This window comes from Scyliorhinus torazame, chromosome 2 (genome assembly GCF_047496885.1).
Source record: "Scyliorhinus torazame isolate Kashiwa2021f chromosome 2, sScyTor2.1, whole genome shotgun sequence".
Classification (NCBI taxonomy): domain Eukaryota; kingdom Metazoa; phylum Chordata; class Chondrichthyes; order Carcharhiniformes; family Scyliorhinidae; genus Scyliorhinus; species Scyliorhinus torazame.
In genome coordinates this window covers 302,459,471-302,486,748 of record NC_092708.1, presented here as the reverse complement: position 1 = coordinate 302,486,748, position 27,278 = coordinate 302,459,471, and the positions used below count along the sequence as shown (strand labels likewise).

The window sequence follows — 27,278 nt, the reverse complement described above, 5'->3', positions numbered from 1 at the left end:
CCCGCAACGTCGTTCTGACGCTGGGACGCGAACCACCGAACTGGTTAAAACCGTGCCAGCGCGACGGGCAGTGCGCGGCCCGGAGAATTCAGAGAGGTGGCCCGACGTGCGATACTCTGGGCCCCCAACGATACTGTGGCCCGGATGGGCCGAAGTCCCGTGGTTCTAACATGGTTTAAAAAAAGTCAACCAGTCGTGCTGACTGACGCTGTGGCCTGAGGGAGGGGTCGACGTGGGGGGGCCTCAGGATGACGAGACGGCATGGCCGTGGCTGCTGGGGGGTGGCCCCCCCAAGGTCGAAGGGGGGGCGGGGTAGACCGCCGCGGTGACCAGGAAGGGCCCGCCATGACAGGGAGGAGCCAACGCCACGGACGCGATGACGGCGGCCACGCAGATGGGCACCCACCCTGGGCACTGGCTCAGCCCAGGCCTCCCGATCGTTCAGATGGGTGCCGCCTCCCCCCTCCACCCAGTCGGTGGGTAGATCGAACGTGCTGGGGATGACCGATTGTGCCAATATAAACGTGTCATGTACACTCCCTGGGTACCGGGCGCAGAGGGAGGGAGGCAGGCCCCCCCCCGGCTGGTTGCTGGGCGGCAGGGCTCACCCGTTGCACCTATACTGATGACACCTATACAGAGGCCACAGACCGACGCGGAGCACCGCTACAATGATGCCCATTGTGTGACCAGGGGTGTAGTCAAGAGGTACTCTGGACTGCTGAAGATGCACTTCAGGTGCCTGGACTGCTCTGATAGGGCCCTCCAGCACCTATCGGAGAGGGTCAGCCGCATCGTTGCGGTATGCTGTGTCCTCCATAATATAGCCCAGCAGAGGGGCAATGTGCTGGAGGAGGAGGAGGGGGAGGATCACGACAGAAGGCCCGCCTCTCCAGATGAAGAGGATGCGGAGGCAATGTACGGGGCATGAAGGCTGCCCAAGGCCACCGGATGGGCCAGCAGGCACGAGAGGAGTTGATAGTCGCACGTTTCACCGACTAGAGGGGATTATTGCTGAGCATGGGCAGGACACCACAGTACGGCACCACCGACCATCCTCACCTCCCCGACCATCGACCACCCTCACCTCTCCCACCAACACATCACCCGCATGCACAACATTCCTCCATTACACATCCACCTGTGGCACAACGACTGGGCTCATACGGTTGCTGGTGGAAGCGGGTCTGGTCCACGGCATGGAGGATGATGACATCCTGCTCTGCGATGAGACAATGTCTGACTCATGGCCACAGTAACACCCTCCACCTGGGTGATCCCTGCATGCGGGCTTGACACTGCATCGCTTGGCTCTATCATCTCGCTGGGGGCGGGGTGGCGTGGGCGACCTGGTGGGGGGGCACGTCACACTCACCGTAGCTCAACGTTCCATCACCCCCAATGGTATTCAGTTCCCGCCCCATCCCCACACGCATCGGACAGAGCAGACAGCTTTCATATGTGTAACAATATGTTTAAGAAAAGAAATTCTGTACATGTGCCCTTCGCCCCTATAACTAATGTGCCCTGCACCAGTGCCAACTTACTAAGTATCTACCTTTCTGGCCTTACGGGCCCTATGACTACATCTCGGTGTTTCGCCAGACGGTACAGCAGAAGTGGAGGTGGACTGCTGTGACTCCTGCCCTGTGATTAGGGTCCCCTTTGGCGTTCATTTCCTGTGATGGCCTGGCCTGGATGGGCCAGACTGTGCCTTGGGCGACCGGGATGGCATGCTGTCACCCTGTTCTGCCCTCTGCCCACCAGATGCAGGGGTCGGGGTTGGGGGGGACGGGGGAGAGGAGAAAGAGGAAGGGGGAGTCTGAGGTGCCACGGTGTTTCGGGACCTCCCCTTCCAGGGGTACCCGGAACGGGACCCAGCATTCCCTCCTCCCTCGGGGTGCCCTATGGCCCCCGGTCTTCTCCATGGGACGGGGTTGCGAGCGGATCCAACACCCGAGGAACGCCTGGCACCTGGCGCTGCCAGCCCTGGAGGCCGGCTCTTGTATCAACCAGGTCTGCAAGTTTGCAGCCATGGAGCTCAGGGAGTTGGCCATCCCTGTCTGGGTCTGTGCGACGCTGGCCAGCAGCTGGGCACTGGCGCCGATGCTCTCAGCGATGGCCTGCTGAGAATGGGTCACGGTGCTGAGTGCCGCTGCGATCTACAGCTGGCTCTGGCTCATGGTTGCCTGTGAGAGGGCAGCCCTGTCCTGGACCATGGAAGGCGTGTGCACAGAATGCCCCAGGCCTTGCATACTCCGGCCCATGTCCGACACCGTCGCCCCCATTGCCTCCACCACCACCCGTGTGGTTTTGGCCTGGGTGTCAAGCATGACCGGCGCCATTCCCTGCTACTGCATGCGGATGCACTCCTCCACCTGCAGAGGAGGTGCTGGAAACCGGCCCTCATCCCCTTCTCTGGGTCACTGACTGCATCGAGTCACTGCGTTGGTGTGGGTATTCCAGGTACCCGGGACCCGTCTGGGCGGCAGCTGGTTGCTGGGGTCGGTCTGCCCTCCGACCGTTCGGCTCATCGGCTGCTCCTAACTCCATCTGCTGTACCAGAGCGGCTGTGTGGTGCTCACCAGTGAGTGTCCCAGAAGCCTCATCGCTAAAGAGCCCAACCGAGGTTGTAGGAGATAGCAGTGGCGTAAAGTCGATGTCCTCATCGAAGTCAGAGGTCCCCTGGGTTGTGGTGTCCTGTCTATCTGTCCTGTGTCTGTGTCCCCTGGGCTGTGGTGTCCTGTCTGTCTGTCCCCTGTGTGCTGGTCCCTTGGGTTGTGGTGTCATGTCTGTCTGTCCCCTCCTGTCTGTCTGTCCCGTGTGCTGGTCCCCTGTGTTGTGGTGTCATGTCTGTCTGTCCCCCGTGTTTCCGTCCCCTGGGGAGGTTGTGGGTTCCTGGCTCGACCCGGCCAGAGGGCTGTTGTTGCGGCTGCCCTCCCCGTCGCTGGCACTGGCTGGGGACGGGGTGCACCTGATGGGCCGGGTCCATCGTCAGGTGGTCCTGCAAGGCACAATACAGCATGTATGGTTAGACAGGAGGACGGGGGTGGATTGCGGGGTGGGGTGAGGGGGTGGAGTGAGGGACGGGTGAAGGGTTGGTTGCGGCAGGTGGGGCGAGGGGCTGGGGCCAGGCAGTGAGGTCTCACTTAGTGACATGCCCCCGATCTCGACATGGACAACCTCCCGGTCCTCGGATCCGCCAGTGACGTCCAACGCCCTCTGTTCATGCACAGTGAAGGAGTGCAATATATGTGCACCCCCTCCGGTTTTCTACCGCTCTCTACGGTTATGGGTGCTCTTGTCCCGGGGGGTGGGGCACACAAACATCAGCAGTGTTAGGCGGTCCGACGCATGCAGCCCAGCAGTTGGTTCTGTGATGGCATAGGTGCATAGGGCACCCAGCAAACGCGGCTGCCATGGGGGGGGGGGGGGGGGGGGGGGTGCAACCAAGTGGGTCACAGCTGGGGTTGTATCGTCCCCTGGGGGATGGGGGACAGTGTCACATGTATGGGGGCATAGGGGGATTGGTGCCATGGGCACCGTGCTGGTTACTCACCCTGGCTGCCCTGAGTAGGTCATTCAGCTTCTTGTGACACTGCTCGCCTGTCCTGGGTGTCACCCAGACAGCCTCACCCACCTCCCTCCACATACACCGGACGATGTTGCATGCGGTCCTGCGGCCGGGCCCAGGATACAGAAACCCCCTCCTTTGCTCAACGGCGTCCAGGAGGGTGTCGAGGTCGCCATCTTGTAACTGTGGTGCTGCGCGGCGAGCAGCTATCTTGCAAGCATCGGCTGTGTGTTGGGGGATCGCGTCTATTTCAGCGTGCGTCTCTGACGCCGGTCTGGGGCCACTCCCCCGTGCTTCCCGTTGCGCCTGTGCTGGCCCCTTGTGGGCCGCAGAATCGCTGGGCTATGGAGCCCGTTTACGCTGGCATGCGGTTTTTACGCCAGCGTCAACACTTGGCCGGCGTTTCGGAGAATCCCGCCCCTTGTGTCTTCTTCATAACATACTTTCCTTACCTATCTTTGTGTCATCCGTGAATTTAGCTACCATGCTTTTGCTCCCCTCATTTAAGTCACTGATGCAAATTATAAAAGGTGGAGGCCCAGGACAGACCTCTGAGGGACACTGCTCGTCATATCGTGCCAATCAGACAAAGACTAATTTATGCATCCTCTCTGTTTTTCAGCAGCCGGCCAATTTAATATGCTTCTTGGCTTTTGGCTAAGATGAACGTGAGGTAATGTAATGCCTGGATCTGGTAAGTCTCTCTTGTGGGGACCATGAATTGGATTCAATGTGAATTGGTTTTTGAGGCAGGCAAGGAGCTGGATTAGGGGTTTGCCCCTGTCCACACTCTGAGCTCTGGCTTTGTAACTCTGATAAAAGTAATTAAAAAAAAAAAAAATGTGAATATGTGACACCTCATCATGAGCTTTTATTTTCTGCAATAACCTATGATGTGGCACCTTATCAAATGTATTCTGGAAATCCCAGTACAATATGTCTATAGGCTCCTCTTTATCCACAGCACATGTTACTCCTACAAAGAACACTAATAATTTGGTTAAACATGATTATCCTTTCACAAAACCATGCCGACTGTCCCTGATTACCACGAGTTTTTCAAGTATCCATCTATAACCTCTTTAATGATCAATTCGAACATCTTCCCCACGGCAGGCATCAAGCTAACTGACCTATAGGGTCCAGTTTTCTGCCTCCCTCCTTCCTTGAATAAAGAGGTTTTATTTGCTTCTTTCCAGTCTGTTAACCCATTCCAGAATCTAGGGAATTTTGGACAATTAACACCAACGCATCAACTACCACATTACCCACCTCTTTTAAGGCCCTGAATGAAGTCCATCTAGATCCGCAGCTCCATCAGTTTTCTCAGTACCGTTTCCATAGTGATTTTAATTGCCAATTTCCTCTCTACCTTCCATCTCCCGATTTACAGCTATTACTGGAATGTAGTTAGTCATTCATGAGTATTGCTGTCCCTTTATCACAAGCAGCCAATATTTCTTCTTGCATAATAAAAACAAAAATACTGGAAAAATTCAGCAGGTCTGGCAGCATCTGTAGAGCGTTAATGTTTTGGAATCCATATGACTCTTCAGAGCTCAAGAGAGAGAGAAACGCAGTGGATTACATACAGTATAAGAGGGGGTGGAGCAGTTGGAATAGGTCAGTGATAAGAGGGAGTTAGGAGAGGTTGCAACAATGCCCAAGGCACAGGACAGAGAAAGTGTTAATGGCAGTCTGATGGTCAATAGAAGGTGGAGATAGCAATATGAAGCAATATCGCAGAATGTGTTAATAGGAGGGCTCAGTGACAGCACAACAAATGAGAAATGGCCCAGTTGTTTGGGAGAGGAAGGATAATTTGCATTGGGGCAAATGTTTTGCCTTTTTATTTTTAAAAAAGGGCTCAAGATGGGGGAAGAAAGGCCTCAGTCGAAAATTTTGAACTCAATGTTGAGTCCAGAGGGCTGTAATGTGCCTCATCAGAAGATGAGGTGCTCCTCTTCCAGTTTGTGTTAGGCTTCACTGGAATACCGCAGCGGGCCAAGGACCGACATATGGCCATGAGAGCAAGATACTGAGTTGAAATGGCAAGCAACAGATATGTTGGGATCATTCTTGCAGACTGAGCGAAGGTGTTCTGTAAAGCGGCCATCCAGCCTGTGCTTTGTCTCCCCATTGTTGGGGAAGCTGCATTGGAAGCAGCGAATACAGTAGACCAAATTGAAGGAGATGCAAGTGAAACTTTGCTTCACCTGAAAGGAGTGTTCAGAGCCTTCAGAACTGGACGGAGGTGGTAAAGGGGAAGGTGTTACATCATTTACCATTGCAAGGGAAGGTGCCATGCAAAGAAAAGTGGAAGGTGGCGGAGGAGGCGACCTGGTTGTCACAGGAGGAGTGGTCCCATGGGGAGGGTTGAGAGCGGGGGTTGGGAAAGAGTGATTCGTGGTGGCATCATACTGGAGTTGGCCGAAATGGCAGAGGATGATCCCTTGAATGTGGGGTCTGATAGGACAAGGGGGATCCTATCATGGTTCTAGGAGGGAGGGGAAAGAACAAGGACAGAGGTTCGGGAAATGGGTTGGACTCAGTTGAGTGTCCTGTCAGCTACTGAGGAGGGGGGGGGGGGGGGGGGGGGGGAACCTAGGTTAAGGAAAAAGGCAGACAAGTTAGGAGGGTGTTTTGAAGGTGGCATCTTCGGGCCAGATTCCACAGAGGCTACAAAACTGGGAGAATGGGATGGAGTCCTCACAGGAGGTGGGGGTGAGGGGCTGAAGTCACGGTAGCTGTGGGAGTCGGTGGGCTTGTAATTAGTTTATTACTGGAAATGGAGACAAAGAGGTCAAGGAAAGTGTCAGAGCTGGACTAGGTGAAATTGAGAGAGGGGTGGAAATTGGAAGTGAAACCAATACGTTTTTCCAGGTTCAGTCGCGAGAATGAAGTGGCATCGATACAGCAATGGATGTGGTGGGAGGGGGCCTGAGTTGGATTGGAAGAAGAAATGTTCCACATGCTCGACAAAAAAACAGGCATAACTGGAGCCCATACAGGTACCCATAGCCACATCTTTTATTTGCTGGAATTGAGATGTTAAAGGAGAAATTGTTGAGTGAGGGAACAAGTTCAGCAGGGCGGAGGAGAGTAATGGTGGATGGGAATTGTTCAGTTGTCTGCCTAAGGAAGCAGCGGAGAATCCTCAGACCCTCCTGTGGGGGATCGAAGTGCAGAGGGATTGGATGTCCATAGTGAGGTGGTGGTGGTTAAGGCCAGGAAACTGGGAATTGCCGATATGACATAGGGAATCAGAGATATGTAGGTGGGAAGAAACTTGATAAGAGGAGGGTGTATGGAGTCAAGAAGAAATGGGTTTCGTTGGGCAGGAACAGGCTGATACGATGTGTCTACCAGGACAATCCAGTTTGTGGGTGTAGCGCAACAATTACTCACTCAAGCCGAGAAGTGATGAAGTCAATCGAGGCTTTATTAAGCAAGACTTGATCCCCAGCAGCTCAGTTACAGAATGCGGCTGCTGGGAGAACCTGGGCTCTTATGCTCCGCCTTTCTGGGCGGAGCCAGCAGGCGGCAGATCCAACCAGGACCCGGGACCTGTCAGCCAATAGCCTCTCGGCTTCACAGGTACCGTACTACCCCTAATACATACCACCACAGTGGATTTTGGGAAGGAGGTAGAAACAGGCTAAGCAGAGTTCGGAGACTATGAGGTTGGAATCTGTGGAGGTGATGAGGTCAGTAAGAGACCTTGATGATCGGTGGTGGGGTCATGGTACAGGGGTAGGTAGGAGGAAGTGTCAGAGAATTGGCACTCAGCTTCTGTGAGGTGGAGATCAGTGCGCCAGACAATAACGGCACCACACTTGTTGGTATGTTTGATAACAACGTTAGGGTTGGACCTGGGAGAACGGAGTGCCGCAAGTTCAGAAGGAGACAGGTTAGCATGGGTGAACTCGAACATGATGCTACCTCAAAACATATCTTCCCCTCTGGTCACAAATACAACCTTTGACTAAAACCCTCTGCCTCCTGCCACTAAATTAATTTTGGATCCAAATTGCCTTGGATCCCATGGACCCGTACCTTCTTGATCAGTCTCCCATGCGGGACCTTATCAAAAGCCTTACTGAAGTCCATGTAGATTAAATCAAGTGCACTGCCCTCATCTACACACCTCACCATAGTCCACAAGCACGACCCTGAGTTTCCTGTCGCAAGTCATTTCATTTCTCCACCTTGCTCCCATTCTTGACCTCTCTGTTCATGGCTTGCGACAGTGTTCCATCGAAGCTCAATGCAAGCTTGAGGAAGGGCATCTCATCTTCCGACCATTCAACAGCCTTCTGGATACAATATCTAGTTCAAAACATTTTGATCATAACTGGTGTTTCCATTTTGTTTCATCTGTTTATTTTGCTGTTTCATTTGTTTCTAGTTCATTTCTTTACTCTTTCACTTTGCATTCAGGCAGCTGTAATACAGAATTCACACTTTTCCGGACATACCTTTTGTTTGTTTACTTGTCCCATTATCACTCTTTGACTTTTGTACCATGAAACCTTTTTTGATTAAATCTCTCCTGCGCACCACCCCCACACCTCCTATGAGCCTTTGCTTTTGTTCTTTGCCACCCACCTCCCTTTCACTTACATTTTTATCTTTCGTCAGTTCTTATGAAGGGTCACTGATCGGAAATGTTAACTTTGCTTCTCTCCACAGATGCTGTTTGACCCGGTGAGAATTTCCAGTATATTTGGTTTTGATTTGAGATTTCCAGCATCTGTAGCATTTAGCTTGTGTTGCAGCAATTAAAAACTTGCGTTACATTTTCACAAACATAAAATAGTGTGCAAAATAGCTTGGTATTGTTATAATTCAGTTCTATATAGATATAGACACACTGGACGATTTCCTTACCTCAGGCTTCTTCATTATGTGGATACTGAACATATAATTTTTCATTGGATAGATAACAATGAGGACGTCACCAAACTCGGTGGGAATAATTCCTCTTCTGTAATCTCTTGTATGCTCTGACCAGACTATGTGTACTTCATCATTCCCTAGGTGCCTTAACTGCCCAAAATAAGAGGGAGAAGGGTAGAACAGAAAAACAAATTTCAAATGTTTAATAATCTGAGCAACTACAAAAAAATACTTTAACCGTAGCAAATGAGCTCTACGATTGGCCAATGCATTTTTTCTTGTTTGCACCAATAGATTCTCAGAACACACATACAAATGACAGAGATGCATGAAAAAGGATTACATTAAAAAATAAATAAATTTGGAGTACACAATTATTTTTTTTCCAATTAAGGGGCAATTTAGTGAGGCTAATCCACCTAACCTGCACATCTTTGGGTTGTAGGGGTGAAACCCACGCATACATGGGGAGGATGTGCAAATTCTACACAGACAGTGACCCGGGGGTGGCATAGAACCCGGGTCCTCAGCGCTGTACGCAGCAGTTCTCACCACTGCGCCATCGTGCTGCCCGCTAAAAATGATTACTTAGATGTTCTTTCTAATGATTCTAGGAGGACTAACGAATTGTTGATAAGATTTTTTTGGTCTGAAACAGCAGCTCAGAAAAACATTATGTGGGATATTAGTGCAGATGTCTCAGTAATTCAGTTCCATGCAGCTACAGAGGCAATGAAGGTAGATACTGTAGGCATCTATTCCTGGAATGAGTCTCCAGCACCTGCAGAACTGACCAGCAGCTGGAATGGTTTGCAAACATTTTCAGTTTAAGCAGTGACCAACAATGCCATAAAAACGTCTCTACTAATGCGCAGGAGATGAAGAAGGGGAAGAAGTGGGTGGTGGAAAAAAGAACAATGTGATGCACGGAGGTGGGGTGGGGGTGGGAAAAAGAGGGAGAGACAAGAGGTAGAGAGCTGAGGCAGACTGGGGTTATAAGTGAGGTAGGAGATAATGAGGCAAGAGTGAATGGTATGGAAGATGTGCTTGGTGAGGTTGCGTCCAGATTCCATCTTGATTTGGAAAGTCTAATCAATTCTACTTACAAACATCCAAGTTTTGTCATTTAATAATAATAATAATCTTTATTGTTACAAGTAGGCTTACATTAACACTGCAAAGAAATTACCGTGAGAAGCCCCTAGTCGCCACATTCCGGCGCCTGTTTGGTACACTGAGGGAGAATTCAGAATATCCAAATTACCTAACAGCACGTCTTTCGGGACTTGTTGGAGGAAACCGGAGCACCCGGAGGAAACACACGCAGACACGGGGAGAACGTGCAGACTCCGCCCAGACAGTGACCCAAGCCGGGAATCGAACCTGGAACTCTGGCGCTGTCAAGCACCACTGTGCTATCGTGTCGCCCATTTAACTTCAAAGTCTGATGTAAAATTAAATATATTTAAATCAGAATGACATGTTTGATTTTAAAACGCTGACAGGATTATATTTAGGCAATGGTCCATGATCCTCCAACCCAGCTTCACACAAAGACCGTGTCAGGACTTCACTCACCTTGTGTATGCTATGAAAGAAAAACACATTACTGTATTAGTGAAATTATCAAATCACAAATACAGCGCATACCACTTTCCTACTTCTGCTTCTAAATTCAGCCTCCTCCGCCAACTTTTTTCTGACAAAGCCAATGTTGTGTTGAATTCTTATTTCTTTCAACATTATCATGTCTTTCTCTTTTTATATGCATTTGAGACCTGCTATATATAAACTGAGGGGTAATAGATATAGGACAGAGGTCAGAGGTAGGTTCTTTACGCAAAGAGTAGTGAGGCCGTGGAATGCCCTACCTGCTACAGTAGTGAACTCGCCAACACTGAGGGCATTTAAAAGTTTATTGGATAAACATATGGATGATAATGGTATAGTGTAGGTTAGATGGCTTTTGTTTCGGTGCAACATCGTGGGCCGAAGGGCCTGTACTGCGCTGTATTGTTCTATGTTCTATTTACTTGGTCTTGAATGCGTTGAAGTATATTTTTTTACTGTGCTTTATAAAGTACTTGATTTGGTTTTTAGCATGATTTTTCTGCATAACCAAAAAAATCATCGCACTATTAACTGGATTCTTTTGCTATTGTCAAAGAATTTGGGTTCTTGACTGCCGTCTATCTAACCCAATTAGATGTGTAAGTTTTGCTGCAATATTATATTTAATCTACTGCTTGTTGATATATATGGTGAGTAGATCATCACCTCCAAAGATGTATGTTTGAGTGAAGAGGGAACAACCAAATTATGCCCCTTTGCTCATTCATAGGAGACCAACAAAGTTTTACGTTTCAAAGTAGAATAAAGCTTCATCTCATTAGCAAAGAATTCATAAAATTCTGAATAATACCAATACAGATGTTAATTTACCATGGATACAATGGATGGATGAAAAAATATTTCCACAGCACATCTAAAATCTGTACTTGCTTTCCCACTACATTAATTGACTGTAAATGCACATTGAAACTGCTCACAAGATTAGACAATCCATCTAATTACTAATCGATTCCCATATTATATTATATTAAGTATAGGCAAAGAAGATGGTTCTAAGAAAGATCCAGCAACTCAATTTTTCAAATAATGCCAGAAGGGCAACATTGACAATCAGATGTTTTAATGCCTTAATCAGACAGTGTTTGTCAATGAATGTGGTTCAATACTATTCAACTAAAGTTCACAACTAACAGCCACACAAACAGGAAACTGACACCAATATTATTTAATGATAACTCACCAGTGCATTGCATCAGCATTAATATATTAAATGACAAAAAATATCAGCCCGTGCAATACTTTCATTTAATTCTTTTTAACCATATGACATATTTGCAAGGAAAGACAATGGTAAAGAAAATTCACGCATGTTTCAGGGAAAGAATAGCTGTGGAACACTGCTTCTTTGTTTGCTGCAGGCAGTTAAAGATCTAGTTTTAAGTGCAGTGTTATCAAATGTCTGGTGAGTAGGTTACTTGCCACATGCATGTGTTGCGAGAACAAAATATGTATGAATTTAAGCATAATTTAACAATTAAAGGAACAGTTGAAATTTCCTTAAGAGCACAAAACCTGACGTCTGATGGAAAATGCAATGTTTTAAGGGAGCCCAATATTTATGTTCTGAAGCAATGTTTAAAAAAGTGCGTCATATTTGCTAAAGAAAAAAATGAGCTAATTTTCTCAAGAGTACAAGTAACGTCTTATAAATACAGTATTGCATTATAACAAATCCATTAATTAAATCTTATTGTTAGAAAATGAGTATTTCTAGATTAATGCTCTCATGTTTCATTACATTTTAGGTGTAGTAAAACAATTTGTAATAAGTTTCCACCTTTAACGTACTAGTCCCAAGGCACTTCACAGATGGAGTAAATGTTGTTGGATATTTGTGGGGGAGGTGACCGAAAGCTTATCTAGAGAAATGGGGTTTAAGAAGGCTCTTCTAGGTGCAGAGAGGAATAGAAAGGTAGAGGTTTTCTTAAAAGTGCATTCCAAAGGGCTGAGGAGAGGGACAGAATAATCAAACACTTTGCCAAATATGAACCGATTAGAGGGCCAGCATGGATATGTGAAGGGAAAGTTATGTAACAGATAAGAGTGTGTTAATGGATGTTATTTATATAGACTTCAAAAGGCATCTGATAAGGTTCCACACAAGAGACCACTAGCAAATATAGAAGCACATGGAATTGGGAGGAAGCTTTTGACATGGAGATGGCTTTGGCTAGGAAAGAGGCAGATAGTAAGGATAATAGGTAGGCTCTCTAATTGGTAAGATGTAACTAATGGTACCCTCTCAAAGATCTGGACTGGGGCCTCAGCTATTCACTGCATTTATAAATGACTGTGGTGCAGTGCTCTTCCTTCATTTAAATCGTTGACAACACAAAGTTTGTTGGCACAGTAAGTAATGTAGATGGGAGCAGATAGCTGCAAGAGGAAATCAATTGATTAGCGCTGAAAAGTTAGACATGTTGCCAAAGCTTTTTGTCTTGCACAGGACAGAAGCAAGAATGCCAAATTTCAAATGATCACAACAATTTATTCTACAGGACTACTGCAGGTAATTCAAAAAAGGCATAAGACTTGAACATATTGTTATTTGCAGAGAATGGGTTCCTACAAACCCAAAGTGCATTACCTTGCACCTTTTCTGAATTACCCGGAAGCTTGGGAAGCTACAATTCCTCATTGCTTTCCCCATGGCAAGTATTGAACCAGAGTCGACTTGCCAATCAAGTAGCACCTTTTTCTCCTGTAGGACCAATAGTTGTGATTGTTTGAAATTTGGTACTCTTGCATCTGTTCCTGTGAGTGCAAGGCAAAATATTTCAGCAACATGTTTTGTTTTTCTGCAATATTAAAGCCTGCCCTACCAAGTGACTGACTGATAGATTAAGGTGAGTGGGTGGGTGTGGAGTGAGTATGAAAACTGAAGCAGACAGAGTTTAACATGGAGACGTGCACGGTCATTTCAGTGTTTTGTCATTTCCAAACAATACAAGCACAAACACACAAGTCTGTTTTCGAACTAAACTGCCTGCTAAACCAAGTAGGCCCCTTTTACTTTCTTCTGCATAAAAAATAAATATATCCGGGACTCCGCCTTTAGCGCAGCCTATTGGCAGGTTTTCATATAGCAATTCTTTTTAACTAAAACCTCCTTTTACACAAGTATAAACTTTAGACAAAAACATCACAATCATCTAATTTGGAGCCAAGGAAAATAGATCAGAGCATTTACTGAATGGTCTCAAGCTGTGAGGGGGAGCGGTTAATGTACAGTAATCACTGAAAACCAATGGACAGATACAAAATGTAATTGAAAGGGCTAATGAAATTTTAGCCGTCATCTCAAAAAGGCAACAGGCTGAAAGGCTGGAAAACATAGAATCCCATAAATAATCTTTGAGGCCTGCCAATGCACTTAAGACCTCAGCACAAATGTGACGAGATTTTTATTTTTTTGTGGACTTTCCTCTTAATCACCACATTTCAAAATTGCAGTAAGCTGTAACACGCATCAATTGATAGCTGTTTTGAGTACCACCAGTGGGTCTGATTGCTAAACATGATGGCACTAAGAGATTGTTTATTAACTTGCAGATTGATTCTGACAATTTCTTAGCTGGATTGGGACACATGATCTTCTGCTACCTATACCAATTTATAAATTGGACAATAGGTATGAGCAGAGTCCAGGATAAAGATGATCACATTTTCTTTTTGCCATTGGAAAAAAACTCTCCCCATTCAAATAATTCACTAAACACTAGCCCTGTTGAGATTTACAATTGACGTGTGAAATGGTGATTGTGGAGTCGGGCTGCTTATGGCACAGTGTGCTGATTATAGTAATTGGTTAGCACTGTTGTTTCATAGCGCCAGGGATCCATGTTCGATTCACAGCTTGGGTCACTGTCTGTGTGGAGTCTGCGTTTTCTCCCCGTGTCTGCATGGGTTTCATCCGGGTGCTCCGGTTTCCTCCCACAAGTCCCAAAAGACATTTTGTTAGGTGATTTGGACATTGAATTCTCCCTAGAATAGGCGCCTGACTGTGGTGACGAGAGGATTTTCACAGTAGTTTCATTGCAGTGTTAATGTCAGCCTACTTGTGACACTAATAAAGATTATAATAATAATTATTATTATAATTCCCTTTGCCGTTGTAAACTTACATGGTTAAAATTTTCCACTGTAATCTAAATAGAACTTAATTGGTGCCACCTCAGAACCACTACTCTAAACCAAGGTCATGTACAGCTAGAAGGAAATGGGATTTGATGGTATATGAACAATGTTTATTCGGAGATATTCTTTGAATATTTTCCTCCTGAAACCTGGGTGATATCCAATTCTTTCCCATCCTCTATTCCTAATGGGAACAGACATGTCCTTTCAGGTTGAGAGATGGGGTAAGGGAGGCAGAATTAATGAACTCACTAATACCATGCTCACTTTGCAGACACAGGTATCATTCCACACTGATATTGCCTGATACAGCTTACTTAAGTGGATAAAATATGAGAACACTAGGAACAGCCAAAATATTGAATTTTAAAATAAATTCACCAGAATGTTTAACAGATGATTTCATTCTAGTAGCAACAATGAATGATCAATTGATGCTGCATCCAATTTCAAAGAATAGAAACATTAAAAATTGGTACTTAATTTGAGAATTCAAAAACTATATCAATTTACTAATTTAGAAAAAGTGTTGAGAATATATATTGCCACATATTTATTACACGCCATACCTTTTTTGTTAAAGAATCATCTGAATCGGAAGGCATTCTTGTAGATACATGGAATATTACTTCCACTGTAGAGGTAGCAAAATATGGAGTTGAGAGTCCAGTGCTTTTATTTCTTTGCAGTCCACCCATGAAACCACAATGATTAGTAAGGTTAACCTTAAAACAGTAAGAAATGAGAACACAAATAAGAAAATGCAAGTCTATAATATCATGGATATGCATTATTTATCCATTTATCAAGACCAGAATGTGTTAACTGGCTGTAGAATATATTAAAATTAACACTACATATTTATGCTTTACCTTTAAAATGTAAAATAAACTAATATTTCATGGGATGTAGGCTTCACTGGAAAGGGCAGCATTTGTTACCCATCCCCAATTGCCTTTGAACTGACTTGCGAGACTATTTCAGAGGGTAATTAAGAGTCAATCACATTGCTGTGGATCTGGAGCCACGTAGGTCAGACCAGGTAAGGATAGCAGATTTTCTTCCCTAAAGGAGATTAGTGAACCAAATGGAATTCTACGACAACTGATGATAGCTCAACATTACTTAAACTAACCTTCAATTCCAGATTTTATTTAATTGAAGTTAAATTCCACCAGCTGCCATGGCGGGATTTGAACCTGTGTCCAGAAGATTAGTATGGATTAACGGTGTAGTTTTAGACATTACATTTGAGCTAGTTTAAAACTCGTTAATTTTGATCACATAACTAAAGAAAGAATAGGTTCTAATTGAGACCAAAAAGGCTATCCGAGTGTCAAGGTTATGAATAAATATTTAGCATTTTCCTTCACAAAAGAAGATAGGGGCACGAAGATGACATGATAGCTAAAAAGTGAAATATTGGATGGGATAAACATGGTGAGGGGGAAAATAAACCCTAAAGGGGTTTAGAATCTTGTAAAGTAGATAAATCATTAAGCCTGGATGAAATGTTTTTGTTTCTACTAAGAGAAGCAAGGGAGGCAATAGCAAAGATTCTGACCATCATTTCCCAATCCTCTGGCTACAGGCCCGGTACTGGATGACTGCTGACATTGTATAGATATTTACAAAGGGAGAAACCATGATTGAGTAATTACATGCCAGCCATCTTAACTTCAGTGGTGGGAAAATTGAAAGAATTCTGAGGGACATTATAAATAGTTATTTAGAACTACACCGATAAATCAAGGGCAGTCAGCCTGCATTTATGAAATTATCATGTCTGACTAACTCAGCCAATTTTTTGAGGAAGACACAACAAGGGTTGATGAGGATATAGTGTGTTTTATACAGTCTATGTGGATTTTAGTAAGGCTTTTGACGAGGCCTATGAGGCAGACTGGTGAGAACAAACAAGAGCCCATGATATCCAAGGGCAAGTTGTAATTTGGATCCAAAATTGGTTTAAGGCAGGAAGTAAAGTAATAGTTGACAGGTGTTTTTGAGACTGGAAGGCTGTTTGCAGTGGAGTTTCGCAAAGACTCAGTACATCAATGATCTATACTTAAGTGTAGGGCATGACTAAAGAAATTTTACAAAAATTGGACGTGTGGTCGATGATGAGGAAGCGAACTGTAGACTCGGGTAAGGTATCAATGTATTGGTCAGCTGGGCAGAGAAGTGAGAAATGGAATTCAATCTGGAGAAGTATGAGGTATTGCGTCTGGGGAGGGCAAACAAGGCAAGGGAATATGCAATAAATAGAAGGATACGGAGTAGTGTAAAAACATAGATGTATGGAGTGCATACCCACAGACCCCAGAAGCTACCAGGGCAGGTAGATATTACAATTAAGAAAGGGTACAAGAGGGCAGCACGGTGGCGCAGTGGGTTAGCCCTGTTGCCTCACGGCGCCGAGGTCCCAGGTTCGATCCCGGCTCTGGGTCACTATCCATGTGGAGTTTGCACATTCTCCCCATGTCTGCGTGGGTTTCACCCCCACAACCCAAAGATGTGCAGTGTAGGAGCATTGGCCACGCTAAATTGCCCCTTAATTGGAAAAAATGAATTGGGTACTCTAAATTTATTTAAAAAAAAGAAAGGGTACAAGATATATTTCCTTTATTAGCCAAGGCATAGAGAAATGTGGAGGTTATGCTATAACTGTATTGCACCCTAGTTTGGATACAAGGAAATTAGGTTAATTTCTTTTGACAGAGGGAGTGGATAGGAAGAATCTATTTCCACTAGCACAAAGAATAATAATGATAATAATTGCTTATTGTAACAAGTAGGCTTCAATGAAGTTACTGTGAAAAGCCCCTACTCGCCACATTCTGGCGCCTGATTGGGGAGGCCGGTACGGGAATTGAACCCGTGCTGCTGTCTTGTTCTGCATTACAAGCCAGCTATTTAGCCCACTGTGCTAAACCAGCACCTGCTGGTCATCTGTTGAAGTAATTGGGGCAAGAATTACATGGTAGTTGAGCAATTGTTTCACTCTGAGGGTGCTGGGATCTGGAATTCACTTCCTGAAATAGTGATAGATGCCGAAACCCTCATATTATTAAAAAAGTATTTGGATATGCACCTGAAGTGCTGTAACCTACAAAGCTATCAACCAAGTATTGGAATGTGGGATTATACTGGATAGCTGTTTCTGGCAAGGACAGACACAATGGGACAAATGTTTTTTCTGTGCTTGAAGTTTGTACATTACTTTTATTACTTTAAGGCGGAGGGCGGAAGAAAATAAGGCAAAGAGCAAGGGTTGGTATAATTATAAAGCAGCTTGCACAGCTCTTAGGACATGCTAAAGTGCTTCACAGATAACCAATTACTTTTTAACTGCTGTTATGTGGACAAACACAGCCAATGTTTTCACAACACGGCCCTGTAACTGGACATGAGATTAATAGCCATTAAACTGTTTTCAGTGGTCTTGAGCAATGCACGAATGTTTGCCTGGACATTGTTGTTCAAACGGTACCAATTTTACATCCATAGAATTCCTACAGTGCAGAAGTAGGTCATCAGGCTCATCGAGTCCGCACCCTCAAAGAGTACTCTACCTCAGCTCACCCTCACGCCCCAAGCCCGCAAATTGATCATGGCCAATCCACCTAACCTGCACATCTTTGGACTGTGGGAGGAAACCGGAGCACCCGGAGGAAACCCAGGTAGACACGGGAAGAACATGCAAACTCCACACAGTCACCCAAGGCCGGAATTGAACCTGGGTCCCTGGTGGCGTGAGGCAGCCGTGCTAACCAATGTGTCACCGTACGTGCACCTGAATAGGCAGATACAACTGTTGTTTAACATCTCATTTCAAAGTGTTCAGCCCCAGCACTATCCTGAAGCATGGGGCTATGTGGTCTCACCTTCTAGTTCTGGAGAACAGCTCAAACCATTGTTCTTCTGATTCAGTGGCAAGAGTGCAGTGCAACTAACTGAAAATTGTAAACTAGATCATAACTTCATGCTAAAAATTTACCAATCAACTTACGCCAAGAAATTAATTGAACAGAGAGTGGGCAAAATGTGAATTATGTCCCATAATGCATGAACATTTCCCTCTGATATAGCCAAACTTTACTGGCCACAGCAGAAAGTAGATAAAAAGAGCAGGTCATTGTCCTGAGATTTACATTGATGCATATGGGTGGCAGTTCTAGTCTCAGGAACAATCTTGATGTACTGATAAAAATAAGTTTCTAGGATACATGGGGGTAACTAAATGATATATGTTTTTAAAAACTGCAGTACAAAATATGCCTTGGATTTCAAAAGTAAAATCTGCACAACAGAGGACTAACATTGCTTTGTTTACAAAATATAATGATTTTTATGTATGAAGGGTAAATTGGAGAATGCATCATTTGATTGAAGGTCCACCTCTGAAATCTATACCAAGATTAAAAGGAAGTTCAACATTCAAGAGGAATCAGGAAAATATTAGTTCATATCGCAGATGGACTGGAGATTTTAGCTATTTCCTTCCTCCCTTCTCTTCTGAACGTGATGCTTTTGATAGGATAGTTCCACAGATGCTAGGATCCTTCTGGTACCTTCAGTTGTCCCTCTTCATGTATGCACATGGAAAGTAAATGTCAACAGTGTCAATGGTCTTCTTGATTGGTTGGAGAAGACAATTATGTTGTGGAAGAATCCCAAGCTTCAGTCCACATAACAAGAGATAATATAGTTTATGGCTTGATTATTTTGGATGGATCTAACCATTCTGGTGTATCAAGCAAAAGAACTTTCTCTTTCAAGGAAAAAGTCGAACAAGCCGATGATGACTTTTTGAAGTTAGTACTCAGAATTTTCAAAACTATTTCAACACAGAAATCAATATTGCTGCAAAACACCTTTGGATGAACTGAGGTGAAGGTGGTGTCAAGTTATTATTGAATAAAAAAATGTTTATTCAAATATTTCCATTTTATACATAATGTAAAATAATATAAAACAAAACAGAATAAAACACCAGATCGCACATACAACCCAAAAACATAACCTAACACCCCCTCCCCCCCCACACTTAACAACTAACAATGAGCAGCTCCTTGAAATACACAATTAATGGCTGTCATCTCCGGTAAAACCTCTCAATTGCTCCCCTCATCGTGTACTTGACATTCTCGAGGTATAGGACTTCATCAGATATCCCAGCCACACTGAGGCACTGGGCGGAAAAACATACCTCCACCCAGCAGGACTCGCCTCCGGGCAATCAGCAAGGCAAAGGCCAGGACATCAGCCCCGGCGCCTGTCTGCAGCTCCGGCGAGTCTGACACCCCAAATGTGGCCACTAAAGGAAAGGGGTCCAGTTTTTCAGAATTGCCGACATGGTGCTAACGAAGGAGACCCAAAAACCTACAAGCTTGGGACATGGCCAGAACATGTGCACATGGTTGGCCGGACCCCCTAAACAGCGCTCGCACTTATCTTCCACCCCATGCAAAGAAACGACTCTAGACATAGTCAGGTGCGTCCTATAGGACTAAACCAAGCCTCATGCAGGAGGACGTAGAGTTCACTCTCTGTCGGGGCTCGCTCCATACCTCGTCATCTAAAATGGTGCTAATTCCTCCTTCCACCTGGCCTTGACCCCCTCCACCAACACGGACTCCTCCGATATAATCAGTCCATAAATACCGGAGGTGCTCTCTGCCTTTGACCCTGTGAGCAAAAGAACCCTCTTCATTAGAGAGGTTGGTGGCGCCACAGGGAATGTCGGGAAAATCTGTTTTGCAAAGTTGCGAACTTGTAAACATCTAAATAAGTCAGGTTACGAGAGCCCAAACATCTTTGACAGTTCCTCTAAACCGACAAACCACCCCTCCTGGAATAGATCACCCATTCTCTCCAACCCCATCCCCTCCCTCAAAGTGGCATCCAATCTCGCAGGCTTGAACAGATGATTTGCACAAATCAGAGCCAGCTTCGTACTGACCCCAATTTAAAATATTGTCGTAATTTTTTGCATATCTTCAAAGTGGAGATTACCACTGGATTTGACAAATATTTGACCGGTGAGAAGGGAAGCCAGGCCATTGCTAATGCCCTTAGGCCAGACCCTCTACACGACTGTGATTCCATTTGCACCCAAGTAGCACCAGGGTCACTATACCAACCCAACACCTTCTCCGCATTCGCTGTCCAGTAATAAAATATCAGGTTCGGAAACGCAAACCCCCTTGACAGTCTATCCCTTTGAAGGGCTGTCCTCCGTAATCAACTTTTCGAATTCCCAACAAAGGATTTAGGGAGGAAGACCAGCAAACATTGCAACAAAAACAAAAATCTTGGCAAAATCTTCATCTTGACTTACTGAACCCTGCCCGCCAAGGACAGGGGAAGATCATCCCACTGCAGATCGGTCCTAACCCTGACTACCAAACTTGTGTAGATCAGTTTATGAAGATGGAACCAATCACAGGCTTCTTAAACCCCCAGATACCTAAAGCTGGAACCAGCCATATGAAAAGGTAGCACCCCTAGTTTAAGTCCTCTCCCCGGGGGACTAATTGGAAAGCACACTTATTTCCAAGTTCAGCTTGTATCCTGAAAAAGCGCCAAAGCGCCGTAGCAGCTCCATTACATCGCCCATGGTGGGGATCGGGTCTGTCATATAAGATAAGAGATCATCAGAGTACAGGGACATCCGATGCTCCACCTCTCCCCCTGCTATCCCCCTCCACTTAACTGAAGCCCTCAAGGCGATGGCCAAAGGCTCTATTGCCAAAGTAAACAAGAGGGGCCACATAGGGCACCTTTGCCTCCTTCCCCTATTTAATTGGAAATATCCCGAGCTCATGTTATTGGTGCAGACAGTAGCTGTTGGGGCCTTGTACAACATTTGTATTCAAGACACAAACTTGGGCCCCAACCCAAACTTCTCCAAGACCATAAAAAGATATCCCCACTTCATTCTATCCAATCGAATGCCTTCTCGGCATCTCGTATGACCATTACCTTTTGATCCGCCCCCTCAGACGGGGAAAGCATCAGATTTAGCAATCGTCTCATGTTAGGCGACAACTGCCGACCTTTAACAAAACCACTCTGATCGTCCCCAATAACTTGAAGGAAACATGGTTCCAGCCTCAGTGCTCAGGGATTAGGGGTAACTTATTAGTTTGGATAGAAGACTGACTGACGGACAGGACAGAGTCGGGATAAATGGGTCTTTTTCTGGATGGCAAGATGTAACTAGTGGGGTGCTACAGGGTTCAGTCCTTGGGGCCCCAGCTATTTACAATCTATATTGACGACTGGGATACAGGGATAGAAGATTCCATAGCCAAATTTGCAGATGACACAAAAATAGGTGGGACAGTAAGTTGCAAAGAGGAAATAAGAACAGTACAAATGGATATAGATAGGTTAGGAGAGTGGGCCAAAATGTGGCAGATGGAGTTTAACATCGATAAGTGTGAGGTCATACATTTTGGTCAAAAAAATGGAAAGGCAACTTATTATGTAAATGGCGACAGACTTCTGGGTGCTTCGATGCAGAGGGATCTGGGTATCCTTGTGCATGAGTCACAGAAAATGAGCATGCAGGTGCAGCAGTTAATAAGGAAGGCAAATGGAATATTGGCATTTATAGCAAAAGGAATTAAAGATAAAGGTAAGGAAGTGTTGTTGCAACTATACAAGGCATTGGTAAGACCGCACCTGGAGTACTGTGCTGTTTTGGACCCTTATTTGAGGAAAGATGTAGTGACATTCAAGGTGGTTCAGAGGAGGTTCGCTAGATTTATTCCAGAGGTGAGGGGTTTGTCGTATGAGGAGAGATTGAACAGTTTAGGCCTATACTCTCTAGAGTTTAGAAGAATGAGGGGGGATCAAATTGAGGCATACAAGATGCTAAAAGGTATGGCTAAAGTAGACGTGGAGCTGATGGTTCCTCTTGTGGCGCATTCTAAAAAGAGAGGTCATAATTTTAGAATAAGAGGTAGCAAATTTAAAACAGATTTGAGGAGAAACTACCTCTCCCAAAGGTTTGGAATCTGTGGAATTCACTACCCCAGAGTGCGATGGATGCAGGCTCAGTGAGTAAATTTAAGGAGGAGTTAGACAGATTTTTTAAGTTAGTAATGGGTTGAAGGGTTATGGAGAACAGGCAGGACATTGGGGTTGAGGCCTAAATTGTCTCCTCCCGTTCCTAGGCCATGTGTTCTAGGGAGGAGATGCTCTGGCTGATTTTGCAATCCAGCTCTTAGTCTTAGCATTGTAGATAGAAGAAAAGGAACATATCAGCCATGATAGAATGGTGGAGCAAACCCGATGGGCCGAATGGCCTAATTCTGCTCCTATATCTTATGAACTTATGAACCTTGGCCAACATTTTGGTGTCTACATTAAGTAAAGAAATAGGGCAGAAAAGAACCATCGATCAGAAACCGTAAGTTTGACTCCAGCGATCGCTACCCGATAGAGACTCCTAGCCATTGACCCGTATCAGCCTTTTGAATCCCGCAGGCCAGACCCAATTCGATAAGCCATTTGTTTCCCTGACCTGGTGGGCCATCCCCAAAAGTTAAGTATTGGTCAGTAGTGGTAGGTAGTGATATAGAAAGTAGGATTATTGTGTAAGTATTTATTGCTGTACATAATAAATGACCGTTGATTTCAATCTTACTAAGCGGTGTGCTGACTTATTAATCATAACTCGAGCTTGAACCACGTGGCGGTATCAGAAAGATACCTGGCGACTCGTGAGCAAAGGTGACATAATCAGAGCTAATAAAACGAAGGCTAATAAGAGCAACAGTTCTCACTGGAACGACGGAGGTTGAGGGGCAACCTGATAGAGGTCTACAAAATTATGAGGGGCACAGACAGAGTGGATAATCAGAGACTTTTTCCCAGGGTAGACGGGTCAATTACTGGGGGGCATAGGTTTAAGGTGCGAGGTTTAGAGGAGATGTACAAGGCAAGTCTTTTTGCACAGAGGGTAGTGGGCGCCTGGAACTCGCTGCCGGAGGTGGTGGAAGCAGGGACAATAGTGAAGTTTAAGGGGCATCTTTACAAATACATGAATAGGATGGGGATAGAGGGATACGGACCCCGGAAGCGTAGAAGATTTTAATTTAGACAGGCAGCATGGTCGGCGCAGGCTTGAAGGGCCGAAGGGCAGGTTCCTGTGCTGTACTTTTCTTTGTTCTTTGTTCGTCTGGCCCCAGGGCCCCATCTGTCTGCATGCACCCTATTGCTGCCGAGACCTCCTCTGTGCTCAACGGCCTCACCAACCCTTCACACTCTTCTTCCTCCACCTCGGGAAACTCCGACATATAGGACATGCGCCCCCCCCCCCCCCCCCCCCCCCAACCCAACCACATGCCCCTACCCACATGCACCAGTGCTCCGACCTATAAAGGTTCTTACAGAATGTTTCAAAAGCCCCACTAACTTTGTCCGGCGCTGACCTCAGCCTGTCACGCAAGTATCTGACCTGAACTTTTGGAGTTTTCCCCTTGCTTCTCTATTCATATGTGCTTTGTGCGAAATTATCCCCCCCATCAACTTTGCAAACATGTGGGCAAAGTACTCGATTGGCCTCGGGCCCTCCACCTCCTCTGGCAACTCCATGATCCTGAGGTTCTGCCTCCTCAACCTGTTCTCCAGGTCCTCGACTTTCACCCTCAGGCTCCGATTCCTCTTTTCCACTACCTGCACCTTAGGTTCCAGCGAGGCTATTTGGTCGCTGTGTTGTGACAAAGTCTCCTCCATTCCCTTCAGCACCTCTCCATGCTTCCGCACCACCTCCAAAGTCTTTCCCAATCTTTCTCTAATTGTGCTCAAGCGTGTCCTCTACAGTCATTGTGAGGGTCTCCAGCATTTCTCTTCCTTGCCTCTCAAAGTGCTTGCCGAATCGTCTCTCAAACTCGAATGCCATTACCTCCGGCAGTGTATCTGCTGTGATAAAGACGGTCCCACCCGAGGAGGTCACCTCTGCCATCTTTGCTCCCGACGAACTTCGCACCTTCTCCGTGTCCAATAAAGGGCTGCCACTCGCATTCTTCTTTCTAACATTCTTTTTCATGGCTTTCAACATCTTTTCAAAGTACTGTTAGGTGGGTTGCGTTTGTCAACTAATTTCCCCCAAGAACTGGGCAGAAAGGGCCAAAAAACAAGGAGGCTGGCAGGAGCTGCCTTATGTGGGATCTTCTCCTAAATGCCACTACCGGAAGTCATCGAGGTAGTATTGATAAAAGATTGGCAAGTTTTCTTTATGGGAGTTCATCAAGAATGACACGGTTACTGATTACATAATAAGTAATAAACTGATACTGGCAACAGGTGCCAGGCATTTTCCTTTATTGGGCAAAGTATTCAATACAAAAGCAGAGACTTAATGATGGAACTGTATAAAATGCCAGATGGGCCACAACTGGAATTGGGCACACATTTTTGGTCACCACATTACAGGAAGGACATAATTATCCTGGAGAGAGTCAGAGGAGATTAACAAGAATGTTGCCAAGGCTTAAAAATTGCAGCTATGTGGAGAGATTGGATAGGCTAGGGTTGTTTTCCTTGGAACAGAAGAGTCTAAGGGCTGGCCTAATTGTGGTGTATGAAATTATGAGTGACCTAGATAGGGTAGACAGGAAAGACTGGTTTCCCATTGCTGCGGGGTTGATTACCAGTTGGCATGGATTGAAGGTGATTGGTAGATGGGTCATGAGGATGGTGGGTGTCTGGAATTCACTGCCCGAATTGGTGGTTGAGGCTGAAATGCTCAACTCATTTAAAAGGTACCTGGATTTGCACCTAAAGTGCTGTAACCTGCAAAGCTATGGACAAGATGCTGGAAGGTGGTATTAAAATGAGTCGCTAGTTTCATTTTTGGCTGGGGCAGACATGATGGGATGGATGGGCTATTTCTGCACTATAACTTTTCTATGGTTCTATGTACTGAACATCTGAGAAAGTGGCATGATTTTTCCAAGTGTAAAATTCTTGAAAGCATCACGTGATTTGAATCCTAATTTGATAATAGATTCGTTCAAGATATGTACGGAATAGACGAATAAGGGAGGAGAGAATCATTTTAGTCCCATGTTTCAAACCATTGTGAAACCTTATCTTCAGAGTGCATGCCAACTTCAAGGGACAGCCATTTTTGTGGAATTCTATGTACAAAACATTTTCCAACACTGAAAATAATTTACTCAATTTTATTCAGTGACTTGAAAAATAAATAAATTGAGAAAGCACAAAGTACTTTACCTCCCAACCAAGCCCGGCTATAAAATCCTCATAGGATTGGCTTCCTCCAGTATTCGTTAGAATGGAGTGCTTATCTTCCTGTCCTTCAGCAACATAAAACACCGCTATCTTGTGTGTTTCTCGACTGTATGAAACAAAACAGTAGTTAATTGAACACAAGGCAAAAATTAGTGTAGAATGTTTATTGTAGTTTAATTTCAAACAATGAAATATTGAATTACCCAGGTTCTGCCAATATAGTTAAAACACCAATCACCAAAACAAGTGAAACAATTGGGGACATTTTGCCCTTCACAAATTTGAAGTCACCACTCATTTTCCAGCACACATGGCTTTGTCTGTTATTGCACTTCTATTCTTAATGTAGAGACCTACTAAACTCATGATCTCCACCACCTAGAAGGGCAAGTGCAGCAGGACACATGGGAACACAACCACCTGCAAGTTACCCTCCAGATCACATACCATTCTGACGCAGAACTAAGCGACGTGAGGGCACAGCAAGTGTCAAAATGGGGAACTTTCCCTGACAACACTGTTCCTACATCTCATGGACTACAGTAGTTTAAGGAGGTAACTCACCACTGCCTTCTCAAGGGAAATTAGGAATGAGCAACAAACGTTGGCCATGCCATTGTTGCTTACATCCAATGAAATACAGAAACGTTGCAACAGTTATGGAGGTACACATAGGTAGGCATGCACACTGGTCAGAGGGAATTGAAAGGGAAATTGAGAGGACTTTTATCTGGAAGGTAAATGAGCATCATCCAAAAATTAGACAAACGAGTAATTTTCTATGCTCACAGAAATAAACTATGTCCAAATAGTATGATAATTGGTAAAAATGAACTTAACACTGAAATCAACTGGAAGCAAAAAGTTGGTGGGGGTCTGTACAATAGTTACCCAGAGGTTAGGATTGGTTTTAATTCTTCTAACTTTTCCTGGTAACGACTGATGCAACAAGTCAGGGCTATCCAAACTGTGACTTAAATCATACTTTTGGATGGTTCCCAGTGCAAGGCAATTGCCCACTGGAATTTTGCACTTTCTGGGAAACTGTCGTGCAATCCTTACATGAGAACCTCCGTGAGACGAGGCAGGGTACCCCAGTTATACTGCCCTGGAGGTTATAGTCATTTATTCATATGGTGTCTTCAACATGGTAAAATGTTTCCTTAGGAGCATTATCAAACATCAGCAAACACCGGTTTCATGGAGAGGCCCATGTGTGTGAATGGAATTCGGAAATAGCCAGGCCTGGGATCGGGATAACCTTTGGAGTAGTCAAACCACTTGATTCTTCTTTGTCACATACACACACCTGTTTCACAGCGATGTTGGGAAAAAACTTTAGCACTGAAGTCAGCTTGAAGCAATAAATAACTTGCCACTACTCATCTACCTGACCCTGCAAGCACCACAAGTTCTATATGTGACAGTGTCTGCAGTTTGCGCATTGGACATGTAAGCCATTTCAGAACCCATCAAACCAATGTGAGAGCAAGCTATTCTCAATTCCAGGGTGTCCCAAAGAAGAATCAAGTGGTTTGGCTACTCCAAAGATTCTGGCGACCCCAAACCCAGGCCTGGCTATTTCTGCATTCCGCTGTTTCCAGAAGCTCAAGGCCCATCTGGACGGCAATTGGTTGCTGGGGTCGGGCCACTCTCCGATTACCTGCCCCCTGGGGGGGTTCCCACCTCCACCTGACATACCGCAGCATGTGTGGGGTGCGCACCAGATAGTACATGAGGAAACTCTTCACTAACATGGCCAACC

The 27,278-nt window shown here is 45.3% G+C and overlaps 1 protein-coding gene across 1 annotated transcript in view; it reads right to left on the bottom strand.

Moving 5' to 3' along the window:
• ralgapa1 (Ral GTPase activating protein catalytic subunit alpha 1) overlaps positions 1-27,278 on the bottom strand; it is a 361,211-nt gene that overhangs the window by 73,336 nt on the left and 260,597 nt on the right. Inside the window, exons 36-38 of the mRNA XM_072494899.1 lie at positions 25,496-25,619; positions 14,812-14,967; positions 8,465-8,623 (exon numbers count right to left, since the gene is read on the bottom strand). Coding sequence (XP_072351000.1) covers positions 8,465-8,623; positions 14,812-14,967; positions 25,496-25,619 — 439 coding nt within the window. The remainder of the gene's footprint in view (positions 1-8,464; positions 8,624-14,811; positions 14,968-25,495; positions 25,620-27,278) is intronic.